Genomic DNA, 19,670 nt, shown 5'->3' with positions numbered 1-19,670 from the left:
GCTCTAAATTGTCCCTAGGTGGGAGTGGTTGTTTGTTTTGATGCACCCTGCGATTTCTGGCAAATGATTCTGGGTGTACCCCAGTTCCTGCCGAAAGATAGCTGGTATATGCTCCAGCACTCCCGTGACCCTTGTGAGGATAAGCGGCTCAGAAAAGGGATGGATGGGTTTTATTAATACAAAACGGTGAATTAATCGTACAAAATTAATTAACTATTCATAAACATAGATTATTGATAATCATTGCTCAGCCCTTTTTTTTTCATTCATTGGCTAACATTGCTGTCACTTTATTTTCGGGAGGGGGGGGGACAGTTTTGCCCCTCCTCCTCCGCCTCCAGATTTGAGGTCGAAACCGATGAGTCAAAGCTGCCGAGACCCAAACACAGGTGTGTTACGCCCCGCCTCTTCCTCTTTCCTCCTCCTCCTCCTCCTCCTGCTCTTCCTCCTCTTCCTCTCTCCCCAGGTGAGTCACAAACAAAGGAACCAAAACAAAAAGGTTTCGACGACATCATCGGCAGGTGAGATCTTCGCATTTATCAGCCTGGCACACGATGATAATGATGATGATGCTGCTGCAAGCGTGCGTGTGTGCGTGGTTGTCTTCAGTAAACAGAAACTAGGCCAAGGTGAGGAATACAGTGGTTCGGGCCTCTGCCTCACAGTTCTAAAGTCCTGGGCTCGAGTCCGGCCTTCCTCTGTGGGCTTTGCATGTTCTCTCATGTGTTGTGTGTCTTTACTTTTGGTAGTCTGGTTTCCTCCCATACATTCCTGCCGATATTCCATCAGGACATCTCTATGCGGTAGAAGATCTTTTGAGACTTTGCCAGAAAGTCCCAACAAGCAGGAACATGCACACACGGGCAACAGCATCCGAAAGGATTATATTTAGAAAATCAAATATAGTCCCCGTAATGGCAGCATCATACCCGGCATGCCATTGCCTAAAAGTACACTAAGACAAAACAAAACAAAAACAATCGTGGTGGATAAATTGCTGCATTATGTGTGCATGAAGACTGATCATGGAAAATATTTATGGAACTAAAAACCAAACAAAAAACGTTATGCTTCTGAATTTTGTATCTTTTATTAAATACTTTTTGTTTGTATTTGTTATGTTTAAAATGCTTTGAAATGTCTTATTTTGTAAATGTGTTTATTTTTTTAATCTTATCTGTTAAAATTAATAAATAAAACATTTTAGAATGCTAAATAAATAAATAAATATAAAAAAATTACATACTTTCAAAGTGACATTGTAAAATGATTATTCTATTGATTGAAATATTTTTATATTTATTTTCAAAATTGAGAGCAATGATGGCAATGCTAATAATTGACAGTATAGTTTTTAGATGTTTCATTAAAAATATTTGTTTTTATATTTTTCATTTGAATTATTGATAGATTAGCTTTTAAACATTTACACGTGAATATAAAGTACTGTAATTAAATCAAATAAATCTAAATCAAAAAGTGTTATTGTATTACTTGATGTGTCTTATTTTCCTATATACAATTTATTTAACAACCCACATTCCATATTTTTATTTTTAAAGCCCCACAGTTATATATATATATATATTCTTGAAAATAAGACATTTTTATTTGTAAAATTACGAAAACAAGGGGATAATAATCGTCCAAAAAACAGAGAAAATACCCTGAAAACCTTTTTTTTTTTGTATCAGCAATACTCTTCCGTAAGAATTGATATAGCTTATTTTTAATTGTTTAACCGTTTTAATTGAAAAGTATTTTTGTTTGATTTAAAAAAAAATATATATTGAATCTTTTACTTGATTCTCTCTCTCTTTCTTTTTTAAGACTTGTCTCCCATTCGCTTTCGAAGCTCGAAATTCCGCAGCTGCGCAGGCGCCCTTGAACGTCCCCGCGGCTGCAGATGCCTTGCGGGGTGTGGTGACAATTTTGGGAAAAGTTCTCGACGAGCACTCACCTTGTGTGGCTGTTTCCTGTCTGCGTGTGTTTGGATGCCAGCGAGGTGAGCCGAGCCCCTTTACACACTCAATTATCATCGTAGGTGGATTTCAAGTTGTGGGAAAGTTTGTTGAAATGTGACGCGTTTGCCTGCTCTCGGTAACATCGCACACGTTTGACCGCTTTATCGAGACATAAATGTATATTTTGGTGCACTTTTTTTTTTTTTTTTTTTTTTTGGGGGGGGGGTTGTTTAAATACTCCAGTTCCTCAGAGGAACCACGTGATCGGTGAGGAAATGTGCCTTTTCTCTATCAAACAGCTGTGTGTACTTTCACGATTAAAATGGGATTAAGAAGCACTTCCTGGTACATTAAAAAAAAAAAAAAAAAAGAAATACCCAAAAACTCAAGATGAGGTCTCACTCTGTTCAATATTCCCAATGCGAATATGTCCAAAATGTAAAAAAAAATAAAATAAAAAAAGAGGAGATTCTTCATTAATTTAAGAGCTCTATGGGGATACTTCGACTTACGAGTTTTTCGTGACACAGGTCATTGCTCAGATATTGAATATTTTTTGGTTAGGAAACAAAAATGGTTTCAAGGAAAGACTTGCTCATTTTGCATTTAAACAAACTACGTTAACTTTACAAAAGTTCACTAGTTTGATTCAAAGTGCAGAATGCCATAGACGGGCGAGTGAAACATCAACCATCTGAACCTTTACACAATATATATATATATACGACACATTCGCAACGTCCCAAGCTCATTTTCTGTATCCTCTGAAAAAGAAAAAAAACTACCATATTATTATTATTATTATTATTATTATTATTGCAGCTTCGTTATTGACGCTTGTCTTCATTGTTTCATTGGCAAAAATTACTTGCAACGTATCTGCATTTAATAAACTGCCCCTTGGTAATGATCCGGTAACCGTCCACATTTTTACATTTTTCCCAGTATACAGTTTTGTTTTGTTTTGTTTTTTTTGGTGGGGAGGCTGGAACAGTGTTCCAATGGGGAAATATGAATGAGAGTTTTTAATTCATTTATATTTTTTAGGCAGGATGGAGTCATGCATGATGAAGCCTGAAGAGAAGAAGAAAACCAAGGTTGTGAAAACACAGAGAAACATCTAAAATAAACGTTCATGACATTTCCAAGTCCTATTTCTAATATTTGGTGTCATATTTTGTCTGCCTCCGCAGTCCAAATTGCCTCCCTGGCCTCCCGAGGTGCTTAATCCGCCCGGAAACCGAGCATTTACTTCGGTGGATCATCAGGGTAGCATAAAAAAAATATCACTTTTGGTTTGTTTACAGACTTCCAAAAATGAGGCAGAGATATTGGAAAAGCCCACTCCCGTTGTGCCGCCGCGCCCCAAGTACAACGTATGTGCAAAATATTGTAGTACTGTGAAGCTAACGGGAACAGTGTTTGATCACTTCCGTGGAAACCGTTGTTCGGTGCTGCTCTGATGGCATTCTTATGATTTTTATAATATAGGTTTTTATAATGTTTTTTTCCTTTGCAGGAACTGAGCCAAACCCAATATCGCCTAAAAAGATTAGAGACGAACGGCGAGGTGAGGCGGACGTTTCACGTTTGACATGTTTTATTTAGTCCAAAAAGTTGACCAAAACTGTTTTTGTCCATGTTTAAAAAAAAAAAATGATGATTTTAAAAATGGAAATTCTTTTTTTTTTTAATTGAAAAGCTTTGGAAAACGACCCAGGAGCAAGTGCAAACATTGTGGTTGTTAGTAGGCATAAAAATGTTGACCCTTAACCCCCCCCCCCCCCAAAAAAAAAACCCCAAGTTGAATATTATAGGATCCAGCAATCTCCACGACCCTTGTGAGGATAAGCGCTGAAGCAAATAGATGGCTGGATGGATGGATGAATATGTTTCCTGATTTCTACGTAATTTTTGTTTTTTCTTCTTCAGGCCGGCCCAACCGTGAGTCAAACGGAGACGAAGGAAAAAAAGCCCGAACCTCCGGTGCCGGCGCCGAGACGGGCGGAGCAGGTACAGTACCAACGCTGTCCAGCAGCTCGGGCACACGACGCTCATTTCGGGTTTTGTTCCCACGCGCAGGAGAGGAACCGGACGAGCAGACACAGCCAGCGCGACAGCGACGACAAGCGGGTACGCCATCTTGGGACGCCATCTTGCCGTCCGCCACTAACGCTCGGTCGTCTCCTTTATTCAGATTTCCGCGGGAAGCGCCCAGTCAGATGCATCCGATGACCCGAAGCAGGTTTGTCACCCGAATGTCGGACAAAACGTTTTTTTTCTTAACGTGGTTGGTTTGTCTCGCACCCAGACGCGTCCGTCCCGCCTCACGGCCAAGTTGCAAAAAAGCCTGAAAGACAAAAAACCCACGTTTATCGTAAGCTCCATGTGTGCTAAATGCTAACGATGCTAATTATGCTAATCTACTCACCTGATGAATATACGACAATTAATGGAATCTTCTAAAGCTTCTTTTCACCTCTCTACCTTTCAACAGCATTTTTTTATTATTATTTTGAGCGAGAAACTGTTGATTTTTGAACACGTCAAGGCAAAAAAAAATAATTATTTTGAATCCTGGTAAAGCAACAATGCTATTAGTTTTGAAAATGTTCAAAGATGAACACTAATTCGAATATGTTGGCACAAGGTGACTGGTTTTTAATACGCTAAAGCACAAATGCTTGCATTATGTAGTAAATTCATCTTCATGGCTCCAAATTGTCACGTGATCTGAGCTGTGGTACAGTTTTTTCCTGCTAACTGATTTCAATTACACAAGATGGCCGCCGGAGTTGAGTTTCATATTCGGTCGCTATTTCTTGTCAATTTTGCCCACCCAAAGATCGGTAGCAAATATACGCGGCGGCCATGTTGTCCACGGTGTGAGATCGACTTGTCAAATGCGGGGCCTCAGGGTAAACTGGTTTCTGGGAGCGTGTGGGCGTGGTCACGTGCGCGCCACTCGCGCACAAAACCGGTTTTTGTGCGCCGTGTGACGCACACTTGGCTTGTTCGCTTCAGAGTCACGTGACTGACGACCAGGACAGAGGTGACGACGCTCCGGACAAACGGGCCAGCGCCAACAAACCGGTACCGTCTCTTTGTCTGCGTACTTGTGTGTGTTTGTGTGACGTGACGTCATGTGACTTGCGCTCGGCAGGGTGTCCTGAAAGGCGTGATGAAGCACTTGAGGTCCGGGCCCAAGGTACGATGACGATGATGACGTCATCGCGTTTGCCGACGTTGACGTTTGTCTCCCCCCGCAGGTCGCCGGAGGCGAGGCGGCTCCCGAGGCCGACAAGGACGACGCGGCCTCGGAAAAGGAACGGCCGGCCGGCGACAAGGCCAAACACGACAAAAGTTCCGAATCCAAACAAGTAAGCAACGCGCACGGATGCTGGTCGTCTTTGTCGGGTCGGGTTACGTGCGCGCGTTAACAACAAAAGACGCCAACACATGCTCGACATTTTATGCGCAATAAGACGTCAACATGTTGCCTTTCGTATCCAAAGGCATGATGTGAACGTTTATTTTTCTCTAATAATTTTTATATTTAAATACTTATATCATGTTATTTTTTTTAGGTTTATTGTAATTTTAAACAGTTAACTTTTTTTTTTACATTTACATTTTTTTACTTTACTTTTATTCTAATAGAGTGTTTATTTTTAACTTTTTCTCAGATAAAAAGCATGATTTTATACTTTTCTAAAACAATATTTTTATATTGTGGTATTTTATTGTTTTAATAGCATGATTAAACTAATGATAGATATTTAACATTTTTTGTTAATTCATTCATGTTTTTACCTGTACAAAAAAAATCTTTATCATAAGAGCAATATTTTATTTTGTTATAATAATTTGTTACGCATTTTTTTAAACTATAATTGTAATGTTTAAAAAATTGTATCCCATCAGGAAAACATAAATTGACATTTTTTAATGTATAATTTTATTCAATTTTTTTTATTTCCACCTATTTCCGTTGCTTCAGGAGAATATTTTTCAATGTATGTATTTGTTGTATTATTTATTTCTTTTTGATATTTTGTAGGAATTTGGCAGTCTGCTCACAGGAATGTTCCGGAAACCTCCCGTAGTGACGGTAATGTCGTTTTTTTTTTTTTTTTGGACTCATTTTTGTTTAGTGCTTGGCATCCGTCCTCATCCTTTTTGTTTTTTTTTTATTTTTTTGGGGTCAGGTCGGTAACGTGGACAGCGATTCCGAGGCGAACGAAGACGACGAGAAACCGTCAGAACGATCAAATGCTGGAGGGATTTTCAACGGGATCTTCAAGAAGAAACCTGCAGAAGGGCCTCAGCCGGATGAGGTCAATTTTAAATTGGAAAAAAAAAAAATAATTTTACAGTTTTGTTATTATTTCTTAAAACAATTCATTATAGTTTTTAATTTCTTTTATATACATTAGCAAAAGAAAAATGTTTTTCATGCTCTTGTGGGGTGCGTGCCGGATTCTGATGAAAAATGATGTTATAGAATTTTGAAGCAAAGTTGTAACATTTTTAAAAGGTTTTCCAAAGCGAAGCGCTACCAATCATCTCAAATGGTGCTGTCGTATGTTTTTTCTCCAGGAGCAGCCCGACAGCGGCGACAATCTGTCGCAGAAGTCTTCGTCGGAGGTGAATCGGCGGCATTACGTCGTTATCGTTATTATCGTCGTCGTCATCGGTGATGTGAATTTGCTTTGCAGGAAAAAGGAGGATTCTTCGGCGGGATTCTCCGAAAATCTCCCAAGATTCCAAAAGAGACGCCGGCCGAGCAGGCAAGCAATGCACAATATTTGATGAGAACCCTTTTATAGGAAGGGGGCACAGATCTTTTCTATTTTCTTCATAGGATGCCGAGGAGCTCCGCGGCAATCTCTCGGGCAGCTCGGACAGCCTGTCGGAGAATAAGGTGAAGGTTTTTGTTTTATTTTTTTAATTTTTTTGAAAGCATTTTCATCTTTTTTTAAAATTCTTTTTCTTTTGTTTATTTTTTTATTTATTCAGTAAAAGGGTATAGAGAATAATATTGATTTTAGTTTTGTTAATTGTCTTTTGCATATTTGTATTTATTTTTGAATTCATGTAATTGTTTTATATTCCAATCATCTCGATGGGTGTCGTTTGTGCAGGAGAAAGGAGGTTTGTTTAGCGGATTCCTCAAGAAGACTCCCAAAGTCGGCGCTGAGGTGAAACTTTGGGCTCCCTCTTCACTATTTTCCATCATCTTGATCATAAGTGCTCTAAAGGCTGATTTCTTTTTTTTTTTTTTTTTTTTTTTTTTAATTTTTTAAAAATATTTTTTTTATTTATTATATGTTTTTTTTTTTTTTTTTTTTTTTAATTTTCAGGAGAGCACGCTCGCACAGAAAGAAATGTCAGCGAGCGATGACAGCCTGTCTGATGCCCCAAAGGCTAAAGTGAGTTCTGCCCCCTTTCCCCCGCTTTCTTCTTTTTTAAATTTTTTTTTTAAATGCACACGTTTATTGCGCTGTTTCTGTTTCAGGAGAAAGGAAGCGCATTCGGCGGAATGTTCAAGAAGTCGCCCCGACCGGCCGACTCAGAGGAAGTGAGGATGCTTTTGTAAATTTACCACGAAATGCGACGTTACGAGATGACGTCAAATGAGATATTTGAGATAAGGCGTAAAATGAAATGAAATGAGAAATCAAATATAGTCGATGATAACATCCACCAAAATAATCTTTTCTGATTTTCCCCATCCAACAGCCACAAGACGACGAGCGCTCGGTGGGCGGCGACGGCGCCTCCGAGGAAAATAAGGTGATTTTATTATTTTTTTTAATTGTATTTTATTTAATAATTTTTTCCTCAGCGTGAAGGAAATTTGTGTACATTGATGGCTGACAAATGTGTTTTAGGAAAAAGGAGGAATTTTTGCTGGATTCTTCAAGAAGGCCGCCAAAGCGCCACAGTCCGAGCAGGTAAAAGAAAAAAAAAATCAAAATATTTCACTCAAGTGACTATGATGGGACAAGAATATTTAATACTGTAGTACTTGAATTGTCTGTGGATTGTATTATTTATTTAATTTCATTTGTACTTTAAATCCCACAAGAAATATCACGTTCGTGTAAAATGTTTACAAATTGTTTCATTTGTTGTACTTTTTACCTTCACTCACTCAAGTATATTCGTTTTCACATTTTTAGTTTTTACTCATTTGAACCCCAAATCTTTAATTTTTGATATTAATGGAATTTGTTTAATTTAAACTTCCAAATGTATTTATTGCCTTAATGTATTGGAATTTTAAAAAAATATTGCATTTTTTACATTTAAATACATTTTAATATAGATTTTCACTGAATTAATATGACTAATTTAACCCACAATTGAATTTTGTTTATGTGGAATATTAGTTGTTTTATTTAAACTAATAATCATTTCATTTAAAATATTACTTGAATGTTAGTTGTTTTACTATATTTGATTTTATTTTTTTTCCACTTCCTCACTTGCAGGACGAGAGCGAGCCTAAAAAGTTGTCAGCCAGCAGCGAGAATTTAGCCGAGGGGAAAGCGGTAGGCAGCGCAAAATTTCATATTTACCAATCTATCCATATTTTGTGTGTTTGCTTTCGCAACGTGTTTGTGTATTTTTAATTTTGTGTGTGTGTGTGTGTTTGTGCTGCGAACCAGGAGAAAGATCGAGCCCGTTTTGGGGGCTTCTTCAAAAAGACTCCCAAAGGAGACAGGCTTGAATCATCAGTGGGTGTTTTTATTTTTTATTTTTGATTTATCATTCTGCTTTTTTTTTTTTTTTTTTTTTAAACAGAATTTTTGTTTGAATCAATCCTAACTCGTCACCGTTGTGATTTCAGGATGGTGAGGAGGATGACGAGCAGCCGGCGGCAGCGGGAGCGAAAGGCGACGACGATGACGCCCCCAAGACCGCCAACAAGGTGAGCCGAAGTGGGGGGGGGGGCCCCAAAAAATCACTTATCTCTTGAGAAATATTAACTTAAATTCAATGTGAAAGTCAATTTTTATCAGTTGTGCAGACTCGTCTTGGTTGTTTTATTTTGTCAATTACATCGCCCCGTTGAGTATTTATTTAGTTTTATATTCATTCATTTTTAAAAGATCTTAATAAATTGCCTTCTTTCAGAAGTTGCTTTAGCCTTTTTATGTAAATTTATGTAATAAAAGTACATAATTATATGTTGTATAGTTTGCATATTCAATTTTATTTTTAAACTACACATTTCATATATAATCTATATTAGTGGAATATTACTTTCATTTATATTTCTTTTTAAAATGAGTTTGAATTAATTTAAAATCATTTTGTTTTATTTATTTTTCAATGAATTTTGCAAATATTCCAAATAATTTGCTTTGTTTGTTGTGCTCATTTGAATCTCTCAACAAAAACCCATATTTAATTCATTAGTACTTTATTTATATAAAAGTACATAAATATAATAATATAATACAAAATAAATGATAAAATAGTCTAAATTAAATGACACTGAAATTTCACAAAAAAAAAATTCAATTTGAATTGATTTTCTTTTAATTCCACAAAAAAATAAATGAATAAAAATACCGGTTGTGTCAATATGTGTTATTAGTTGTGTGTGTTCAAAACGTTTTTTTTAATTTTTTTCTTTCTCCACCTCAGGACAAAAACCTTTTCAGCAACATGTTCAAGAAGCCTCCGAAGCCTGCAGAGGGCGACAAGGTGCCTCCTTGAAATGTTTCCTGCCGCAAACGCTTTAATGAACGATGTCAATCAATTTACGGGTGTGGCCCTTTTCAGGAGGCGGAGCTAAAGAGTGAAGGGCCAACATCCGGGAGCTCAGAGAACCTGCCGGAAAACGTCCCCAAGGTCTAGAGAATCTTCGACGTGACACTCGCGATTGATTGTTCTTTCATTTGACCTGGAAATTTCTTTTTAGGGGAAAAAAGGAGGCCTGGCCGGCATCTTCAAAAGAACCTACAGCAGCGACAAACTGGTGGACGAGGTTAGCGTCGCTTTTTTGTGCTAACGCTAGCGCCGCGCATACAGGGTTAAAAAAAAAAAACCATACCAGTAAAAATCACTGAGACACAGAAGTAACACACGAGCGCACCACTAACAGGGCTGGACCGGTAAAAGTCACTTCCTCGGCACAAGTATTCCACCGGTCTCATGCTTACCTTGTCCGCTCCAGTGCCCCCTTGCGGCCGTTAGGAAAAAAATGCACAAATTAGATGCATAAACCGCAGGGTTAAAAGTGCATGAAAAAAGTCGCGGCTTATAGGCCGGAAATTACGGTATATACTTTGAACTGTGTTAAACGCAAATCACGAAGTTCGTCAAGGGAACGCAAAATGGCGGACGGACTGCTGCGTGCTAACCCTGCTTGGTGTAAATTTCAGGATTGGGCAATTCTGGAATGAGCCACATACCGCTCAACTGAGGCTGAACGCGCTTGCACAAAAACATGAACTCGCTTTCATTTTATTCATTTTCTTGAAAAAGATGTTGTCTTCAATTGAGCTGTTTAGGTCATAGGTCACATTAATGGTGGATTTAAAACAAAGATTGAGCTTAGTCTTATTTCTATTATATCCCCCCCACCTTAAAAAAAAAAAGTTTCATTTGTCCTTTTAACATCCACTATTCTTTTCTTTTCGGCTTGTCCCGTTAGGGGTCGCCACAGCGTGTCATCTTTTTCCATCTTAGCCTGTCTTCTGGATCTTCCTCTCTAACCCCAACTGCCCTCATGTCTTCCCTCACCACATCCATAAACCTTCTCTTTGGTCTTCCTCTCGCTCTTTTGCCTGGGAGCTCCATCCTCAGCATCCTTCTACCAATATACTCACTCTCTCGCCTCTGGACATGTCTATCAAAGTCTGGTCTCTCTAACCCTGTCTCCAAAACATCCAACTTTGGCTGTCCCTCGAATGAGCTCATTTCTAATCCTATCCAACCTGCTAAACTCTGAGCGAGAACCTCAGCATCTTCATTTCTGCCACATCCAGTTCTGCTTCCTGTTTTCTCTTCAGTGCCACCGTCTCTAATCCGTACATCATGACCGACCTCACCACCGTTTTGTAAACTTTGCCCTTCATCCTAGCAGACACTCTTCTGTCACATAACACACCAGACACCTTTCGCCAGCTGTTCCAACCTGCTTGGACCCGTTTCTTCACTTCCTGACCACACTCTCCATTGCTCTGTATTGTTGACCCCAAGTATTTGAAGTCGTCGACCCTCGCTATCTCTTCTCCCTGTAGCCTCACTCTTCCCCCTCCACTTTTCTCATTCACGCACATATATTCTGCTTTACTTCGGCTCATCTTCATTCCTCTCCTTTCCACTGCACGTCTCCATCTTTCTAATCTTTCCTCCGCCTGCTCCCTGCTTTCACTGCATATCACAATATCTATCATATGCGAACATCATGGTCCAAGGGGATTCCAGTCTAACCTCATCTGTCAGCTTATCCATTACCACTCCAAACAGGAAGGGGCTCAGAGCTGATCCCTGATGCAGTCCCACCTCCACCTTAAATTCCTCTGTCACACCGACGGCACACCTCACCATTGTTCTGCTGCCATCATACGTGTCCTGTACTATTTTAACGTACTTCTCCAGCACATCAGACTTCCCCATGCAGTACCACAGTTCCTCTCTTGGTACTCTGTCACAGGCTTTCTCTAGATCCACAAAGACACAACGTAGCTCCTTCTGACCTTCTCTGTACTTTTCCACGAGCATCCTCAAGGCAAATAACGCATCTGTGGTACTCTTTCTAGGCATGAAACCATACTGTTGCTCGCAGATACTTACTTCTGTCCTGAGTCTACCCTCCACTACTCTTTCCTACCGTTATTTCTGGCCTACAAGCCGCGACTTTTGTCACACGGTTTATGCGATTATGCGGCTCTAGCATTAGCGTGGCACTAGCGTTAGGGTTAACACGGCGCTAGCGTTACCGCACCTGGTTATAAGCCTCAGTTCAGAGTTTAACTCTAGCACCCCGCTAATGCGAGCCCCGTGCTAGCGTTAAACTCTTTCTGTGTACCGAGGCTTATAACCTGGTGCGCTCTGTAGGCCGCGAATTACGGTAGATGGAATTGGCTCTGGGCCTGTCCCATCTTGGGGTAATGGAGCCATTGACGCGTTACTTAAATGACGGCCGCCCTGCTACAAAATCACATTTTAATCGGCGTCGTCGTGTAAAACTTCGCTTTGCAAAAGTAGAAAGTCGCAAATGGAGTCGAGGCGTCCTGCGGTTTTGGTTGACTTGCTTGTTGCGTCCTTGTCGTTCCAGGACAAGGAGAAGTCGGCGAGTAACGACAATTTGTTGGAAAATGCCAACGCCAAGGTACTGAAAACAGACGTTTCAAAATATGTAATATCTTCAAAATGGGGAAAATTAACACTCACTGGTATCTATATAATCTATGAATATTTAATGAATTGCACTTCCTTTTTTTCTAATTCGTTTGGTCTTTTAATATACATATTTATAGTAATTAGTTTTCATTTAACTGTGAATAACACCTAAGTTTGTCAAGTTTTTACATTTTTATGTTAAAATGTAACTTTATTCATTTTCAAATTAGTATTGTACTCATTTTAAGATTTATTTTCTATTAACATTGACATTTTATTTCAAATTGTAAAAAAAAAAGTTTTTATTTATTACTAAGCCTATTTTTAAATACTTTGCATGAATGAGTTAAATTCTCAAATTAAATGCAAATGTCCACAGTATATGATTTTATAATTTTTTTCTCTCTCTTTTCAAGGACAAAGAGAAAAGCATTTTCAGCGGCATATTCAAGAAAGCTCCAAAATTAGCCGACGAGGCCGTTGTGGATGAGGTGACGACACGAAAGATGATCATCGTCGTCGTCATCATCACAATTTTTATTTATCGCCGTCGTTGCTGTGCAGGACTCGAAAGGCGGCGAGGAGAAGAAATTATTGGCCAGCGATGAAAATCTGACAGAAGAAAACACAGCAAAGGTGCAAATGATGTTGGCGCGCCCTTCACTCGCCCCCCACCCCAAACGACCCCCCCCACCCCCTCCCCCTTCCTTTCTGACATTACTTTTGTTCCCAGGAAAAATCGGGAGGTTTAGCGGGAATGTTCAAAAAGTCGCCCCAACCGGCGCCGCGCTCCATCGCCACCAAGGTCGGCGGATCTTCTCCTCTCGCCCTTTTGGGCTTTTTCTCGAACGGGGACTAAAAAGTAACGCGACTTTCGTGGCTTTCAGGATCCTCTCAGTGACGACAGGGAGGCGGAAAGTGTCAAGGTGAACTTGCGGTACTGCCAAACTACGAGGAAAAACTGCTCCTCAGTTGATGAACGCATCAAATTTATAGCCTTAGTTAAAACGTTTTTTGTTTCTTTTTTTTTTTTTTTATGTAATGCTCGCATTTAAAAAGACTTAAAAGTAACGTTGTATCATATATTTTATAGCAAAAATATTATTTTTGAACTGATATTTCACTTTCTATTTTATTTTATTCTTATTTTTTAAATTCTTTTTTTATTTCACATCAAAATTCCTTCATTTTTCTCTCCCTGAAGACAACCCCAAACCAATGAGTGACCGACAGATATTTTGAAATTATTATTTTTGAAATATTAATATTTCCTCATTGTTTTAATTTATTCAATTTATTCATTTTGAAATCACTTTTTTTACAATTACATTTAAAATGTTGAGTTGTATTTTTATTTTGACGTACATTTGACTGATATTTTTTTTTATTTGTATGCGTCTTTTTCTAATATTAGTATCCATGTATGGATTCAAGGATTGGATTCAAATAATTCATGGATTCAAACCACAATGGTTCTCACTCTAGTAGCTGGTTGAGTCCATGTACGATGTTTGGTCTTCGCTGTATACTCTACATAGGTAATCTTGTTAGCGCGCTAGGCTAACCTAAGCCGAGGAGCTTCAACGCGAACGATACGGCGCCAATTTGTGTACTAAGATGTACTAAGATAAGGCCTCACGGCCCTCGTCGTTCAAGTTATGAATTTGCTCACGTTCGATGTTTCTTCAACATCCATGAATTGATCACAGACGCGTCTCGTTGTTAGCTAGCTAAGCTAAGGAATACTAGGCCACTAGGCCATGGTTTCCACTCGCCCAACATCTTATGGGTACTTAATATACATGTATGTACAGTCTAATTACCTTTTTAGTTTAACATTTTCAAATCACTTTTTTTCGAATTACATTTTAAATGTTGAATTGCATTTTTTATTTTATTTCAAAAATTATTGTTGTTTTTATGTTTCAAATTTGGAGCCGCGCTCCTCATTATTTCTTTTTGATGCTAGCGATCACATGAGGGGAAAACTGCATTTCCAACGATCCCTGATGTGATTATTATTTTATTTTATATCTTAGTAATTATATTTTTTTTCTTCCCGCTAGGATGACTTGTCAGGAGACGAACTGTCAGGCAGTTCTGTCAATCTTGTCGCTGGCACCGCGAAGGTAAGCACGCTACATCGTCTATTTGCGTACGTACATAATGTATATGGATGTCTTTAGGGGCCAAATATTAGGAACTCTTGTCACAATGATTGACAGGCATATACAATACTATCTGCAGTATATGACAAAATATTTATGTGGAGCAGGAGAAAAAAGGAGTCTTTACGAGCATGTTCAAGAGGACCCCCAAAACTGTGGACAAAGAGGTTAGGGTGCGCTTCATTTGACAACCGTAGATAAGTTAGCGCGCGCTAATCCGCCCTCGATGCTCGCAGAACGACGGCGGCGACAAGGAGGACGGTGCGCCTCCTGGCGGCGGCGGGCTGAGACGCAGGAGGACCATCAAGAGGAAAAGAAGAGTCAGTGTTTTGTGTTGCTAAGCAGCGACGCGCAAAATGTCATCTTAACTCTTTCATCTCCTCCAGGTCGTGTCCTTCAGAGTCAAGACGACGCTTCCCAGGATGCCAAAAATCATGGCGTCGTCACAGGTAACGGGAAATTTTACAGCAAAGAATGCTTCTTTTGAACTTTTTTGGGTTCAGTTTTCCTGGTTCCCAAGAACTGCTACCAAGTTTGAGTCGTACAAGCAGATGGACAAGACTAAATTGCCGAGAATGAGTTTTCCCTTCCTGTGACGGTCATTCTCTCACTTTTCGCTCCTCAGGCCCAGGAAAAAATGCCCCTCATTGAGGAAAGTGTGGAGATGCAGGAGATGATCCCAACCGAGGTTGGTTTCTTCTTGTTCCTTATCACTCCTCGCGTAACTCCGTGTACACCGGAGGTTGCCAGTCGCCAATGACCTTAGCAGTGCGATAAAGGTTTTTTTGGGTGTTTGTTTATTTTATTTTTTTTTTCCAGGAGAGCACAGTGGAAGTCCAGCCGCTGGAGTTGGCAGCCTACCCGACCGAGGGAAACCCCCTGGAATCGGAGGAGGTGCGTACGCGAATGCCGGCGCCATCCTTCAACATCACATGACAACATACCGGTCAAAGTTGATGTTTTTCTTTTCCTGCAGGAGAACGACGGCCTGTTGGAATGGTGGAAAAACGTCGAAGGCAAGCGTGACGTCAAACAGTTTTGCCTTGAAAAGGTTTTCAGTCTTCGTGTGCGAGTCTGATGTGGTCGGTCTCGACTTTCCGTCTCCGCAGGCTGGGCCGAGTGGAACGAGGCGGCCAATTTCCAAGAAGATGAGGAGGGAATGTATGAGCTCTGTTTTATTGTTTATTTATTAATGATTTGGTGATCGATGAAGAGTCAGATAGATTGATTAATTGTGGGACAAATGGGTGTTAGATGGATGAACTGATAGATGATGGATTTCTCATTGATGGATAGATGAATGACTGATGTTGGTCTGATGGGTGACGGACGGATGATAGCTGGACGGATCGCTAGATGGTTGGATGAATGGATGGATAGATGATGCTAGACGTTTGGATTGATGCTTGATGGATGGATAGCGAGAGACTGATTGGTAGGTGGATGCATGGATGCCAGATGAATGGATTGGTGAGACATTGATGGATTGTTCGATGGACGGCTTTTTTTGCCGGCTAGCTAGACTGTAGATGGTCGGAGGATGCATCGAAAGAAAATATTCAATATCAGGTGGTGTTTCTGGAAGATTAAATGTAACCTAATGAAGTGTCTGGTAAGAATCACTTCATGATTGTGTCCGCAGTGCGATGGAGGAGGCTGCCGACCGTGTCTACATGGCGGCGCGCCTGTTCGTGCGGCTCTTCAACCAGCGGGGGGCGTCGTTGCAACAGAGCATCCTGGAGCTGCTGGCCATCGCCGATGCCGCCGACCAGTTCCACAAGAAGACGGTGTCGGCGGCGGTGGGCGGCGGCGTGGCCAGCGTGGCCGGCAGCCTGGCCACCATCACTGGGCTCATCCTGGCGCCATTCACCTTTGGCGCCTCCATCATCGTCACGGCGGTGGGCATCAGCGTGGCCACGGCGGGGAGCATCACCTCGGCTACGGCCAACATCACCGACGCCGTCCACTCCAACATGGACCGCAAGAAGGTGGAGAAGATGATCCAGGACTACCAGGAGCAGATCAAAGATATCCGCGAATGCATGGATTTCGTGCAGGAGGGCATAGACACCCTGCAAGAGTGGGACTTCGAGAAGTACTCGCAGAGTGCCGCAAAGAAGGCGCTGAACCACAACATAAAGCATGTCGTGAAAGAAGGAGGCCGGGCAGGGAAAGCCCTGATGATCAACACTGACAAGTTAATCAGCACCGTGCAGGTTCTGGGCGCAGGGGCCGGGGCGGCCAAGGCGGCCCAGGCCATCAGCGTCACTACTGGGGTCATGTCGGCACTCTTCCTGGCCCTCGACGTCTTCTTCCTTGCAAAGGACTCCCATGAGCTGCGCAAAGGCGCCAAGACAAAGTTCGCCTCCAAGATCAGGGACGTGTGCAAGGAATTGCAGAATGGCCTCCTGGAGCTCAACAAGGTTAAAACGCAGCTGCAGAAGACCATGGACGGGATCGAAGTGGAGGAGTATGAGGAGATCGAGGAAGTGGAGGTAGAGGTGGATGACGACCTGGAGTCCGATCCCAAGAAGCTGGCTGCGCTGGAGCAGGAGCTGGACCTATTAGAGGAGAAACTGGACAAAAGGATCGAGGAAGGCAAAAACACAGAGAAGGAAAGTGAGTCCAAGGAGAAAACAGATGGGACAAGGAAGAAGGATAAACTGGATAAGGAAAATGAGAACCGGATTGCAGCTTCTAAGGAGACTCATAAGAAAGGGGAATCAGCATTGTGTAAAAAACTGGATTTGTGTAAAAAAGTGGATGAGAAGGCAAAAGAGAAGGCCAACACTGGGAAAGAACCACCAAGGACAGGAGACTCCAGAGGTAAGCCAGAATTGGAGAGCAGCCACAGAGAACACGGGGGCAAAGAACCACTGGGTCCAATGGAGGACTCCAGAAGGAAGGAAGAACATGAGAGAAGCTACCGACAAGACAGAGCGATGACTGGGAATCCCGAACTAACACAGGCGATCAATGAGCGGGTCAGTCATGAGAGACGAAGCAACAGATCCTCCAAAAACGAAAGCAACACAACAGACAGGACTCAAGAAAAGGACTGGAAGTCAGAAGGTACCGATAGCAGGGGATGGGACAGGGAGAAAAGGATGAGTGGAGACAGTCACAGAAGACGTGACGAAAGGAGGTTTTCAGACCGGAGTCATGAATCGTATGCGGATGACTCCATGGAGGAGAAGATTGCAGCCAGCCAGAGGAGTCACCACAGGAGGTCAGTGGAAGAGGAAGTACGTGGTGACGAGACACGAAGGAGCCGACTCGAGAGCGCTCGGTACAAGTTTGAGAAAGGCGGCAAGGACGAGGAGAAGCATCGAGGGAGCACCGAGAGTCACAGGAGAGGAAGTGACAGAGGCGAGGCAGGAAGTAACTGGGAGAGGAGAGCAAGTGACAAGGACAAGACAGGAAGTGATCGAGAAAGGAGAGGAAGTGACAGAGAGCACAAACAAAGTCGTCAAAGTTCTCATCGTTCCAGCGTCCTGCGAGATGATGGCCTCTATATTTAGATTTAGCACTTTGGTGTTTTAAAAATTGGTTTTACACAATTGATCACATTTAATGAGTTCTAAATACTGGTCCTGTTCTTGGTAGGATTCTGGACAAAAAGTAATGCACTGTAGTTTGTGAAAAAATGACTTCTTGGGAGAAGCTAGGTGAGGGTTTTTCTGTCTGACCTTAAATCAAGACTTCTTGAAAAGAATTCTTTTGGTCCAGTTCTTCGGCTCAAAGTCCTAAGCAAGACCTTTTGGTTCCAAACTTCTGGGCAACGTTTCAAAAACGTGCTACTGTGTATTTTTGAGGCAACACAAAAGCCAGTCCGGGCTATCGCTGTCTGATCTCAAAGTAAGAGCCACGGCTGTGTTTTTGTCCTATTCTTTAGGTCAAAGACCTGAGTAAGATCTTGGTTTTAGGTTGTACTATTCTGGTTAATGTCTCAATCTGCACATCTAGTCTCAAGATAGACCTCAGTCTTTTAGTCTAAGTGTTAAGGTGTGTTGCTGCTAGTCTTCTGGCCAGTGTCTTTATACTACTGTCTTTTGGACACAGACCTGAAGCCAGACCTCGACCTTAAAGTAAGACCCATTCAAATAAATGTCATTTGGTCCTAGTCCTTGGGCCAAATTCTTGGAAGCATCTAGGTATTCCGGGGACAAGCTTCAGATGTGGCTATGTTTTTCTAAGTTTGAAGATCGTATTTTGGCTTTTGGCCAACATCTTTTACCAGACCAAGGCCTTTCTGACCAATTTTAAATCCAGACCTACACTGTCTTTAGGTCCAGCTCTGAAGCATGGCAGTGACGTTTTGGTACTAGTGTTCTGGCCAAAGTCGGCAGCCATCTTCTTGAACAGCACTAGCTTTTTTGGTCAAAGGCCAAAAAAAGATCTTGGTACTTTGGTCCTGATCTTTTAGCCAAACATGTGAGTAGAAAATGTTCATGTTTTTAGTTACACTATTATAAATATTAAATAACTTATTATTAAAGATGCTATTTTGGCTTGTTATGTTTACCACTGACATTTTTATACAAGTCTGGTGTTGGTTGTCTGATTGTGCAAATAAATTTTGTGCCAATACTGATACAAAATTGTGTTTAATTTATTTACAAGGTTTTTCAACTATCATCACTATGGAAACAAATATTTGGGATTCAAATTTTACTTTAGGGATTTTTTTAAATTGGAAGATTAAAAATGTTATTTAAAAAAATGTACCATACTTTATTCCGTTAATCTACACAAAAGATCCCACATAATAATGCTTGGCATACAAATGGACTCTTTTTTATTCATAAGACTTTCAATTTTAAGAATGCAAAACACTAACACCTTATTTTTTTTTTAAAATAAAAATAGTTCAATTTTCTGAACTGAAATATTTAATTGTATTTTTTATGCAAGGTAGCAACTGACACCAGGATTTCTTTTAAATAGCAGAAGCCGATTGAAAAATTTTGAAATACATTTCAGACAATGGCAGATGGAAATTTACACCTTAAATATGAATTTTAAAAAGTGGTAGATGGGTAATCGAAGATTAGGTGTGCAATTCATATTTAAAAAAAAAATTACATATTCATGGTTAGCTAATAGAAGTGAGCACAATTTTCGAAGTTTCAAAGACTAACTGATATCTAAGTACTTGGCTGTGAAAGACCCC

The 19,670-nt window shown here is 40.7% G+C and overlaps 2 protein-coding genes across 2 annotated transcripts; both read left to right on the top strand.

The window, feature by feature from the left end:
- Positions 1–399: 399 nt before the first annotated feature.
- Positions 400–14,729, top strand: LOC133510641 (nucleolar protein dao-5-like). The gene is made up of 36 exons (XM_061838789.1): positions 400–466; positions 1,831–2,005; positions 3,012–3,061; positions 3,158–3,184; positions 3,272–3,340; positions 3,484–3,534; positions 3,897–3,977; positions 4,047–4,097; positions 4,162–4,209; positions 4,276–4,341; positions 4,989–5,057; positions 5,128–5,172; positions 5,234–5,344; positions 6,025–6,075; positions 6,173–6,301; positions 6,564–6,611; positions 6,683–6,754; positions 6,829–6,888; positions 7,109–7,165; positions 7,328–7,396; positions 7,483–7,545; positions 7,707–7,760; positions 7,859–7,921; positions 8,462–8,521; positions 8,639–8,707; positions 8,821–8,901; positions 9,624–9,683; positions 9,762–9,830; positions 9,901–9,966; positions 12,265–12,318; positions 12,746–12,820; positions 12,894–12,965; positions 13,063–13,134; positions 13,217–13,255; positions 14,396–14,458; positions 14,605–14,729. The coding sequence occupies exons 3-36, from the start codon at positions 3,017–3,019 to the stop codon at positions 14,683–14,685; spliced, it is 2,190 nt and encodes a 729-aa protein (XP_061694773.1). The 5' UTR covers positions 400–466; positions 1,831–2,005; positions 3,012–3,016; the 3' UTR covers positions 14,686–14,729.
- On the top strand, positions 14,729–19,667 carry apold1a (apolipoprotein L domain containing 1a). The gene is made up of 7 exons (XM_061838791.1): positions 14,729–14,817; positions 14,884–14,946; positions 15,123–15,185; positions 15,317–15,391; positions 15,474–15,513; positions 15,607–15,658; positions 16,140–19,667. The coding sequence occupies exons 2-7, from the start codon at positions 14,920–14,922 to the stop codon at positions 18,016–18,018; spliced, it is 2,136 nt and encodes a 711-aa protein (XP_061694775.1). The 5' UTR covers positions 14,729–14,817; positions 14,884–14,919; the 3' UTR covers positions 18,019–19,667.
- Positions 19,668–19,670: the final 3 nt, after the last annotated feature.

Source organism: Syngnathoides biaculeatus, chromosome 13 (assembly GCF_019802595.1).
Source record: "Syngnathoides biaculeatus isolate LvHL_M chromosome 13, ASM1980259v1, whole genome shotgun sequence".
Taxonomy (NCBI): Eukaryota; Metazoa; Chordata; class Actinopteri; order Syngnathiformes; family Syngnathidae; genus Syngnathoides; species Syngnathoides biaculeatus.
This window is presented reverse-complemented; position numbering and strand designations above follow the sequence as displayed.

Coding starts and splice junctions, on each gene's coding strand:
- LOC133510641 (XM_061838789.1), top strand. CDS start 3,017: ATGGAGTCATGCATGATGAAGCCTGAAGAGAAGAAGAAAACCAAG. Junction 6,612..6,682: donor CGCAGAAGTCTTCGTCGGAG/GTGAATCGGCGG, acceptor TTTGCTTTGCAG/GAAAAAGGAGGATTCTTCGG. Junction 14,459..14,604: donor TTGTCGCTGGCACCGCGAAG/GTAAGCACGCTA, acceptor TATGTGGAGCAG/GAGAAAAAAGGAGTCTTTAC.
- apold1a (XM_061838791.1), top strand. CDS start 14,920: ATGCCAAAAATCATGGCGTCGTCACAG. Junction 14,947..15,122: donor AAATCATGGCGTCGTCACAG/GTAACGGGAAAT, acceptor TTCGCTCCTCAG/GCCCAGGAAAAAATGCCCCT. Junction 15,186..15,316: donor AGGAGATGATCCCAACCGAG/GTTGGTTTCTTC, acceptor TTTTTTTTCCAG/GAGAGCACAGTGGAAGTCCA.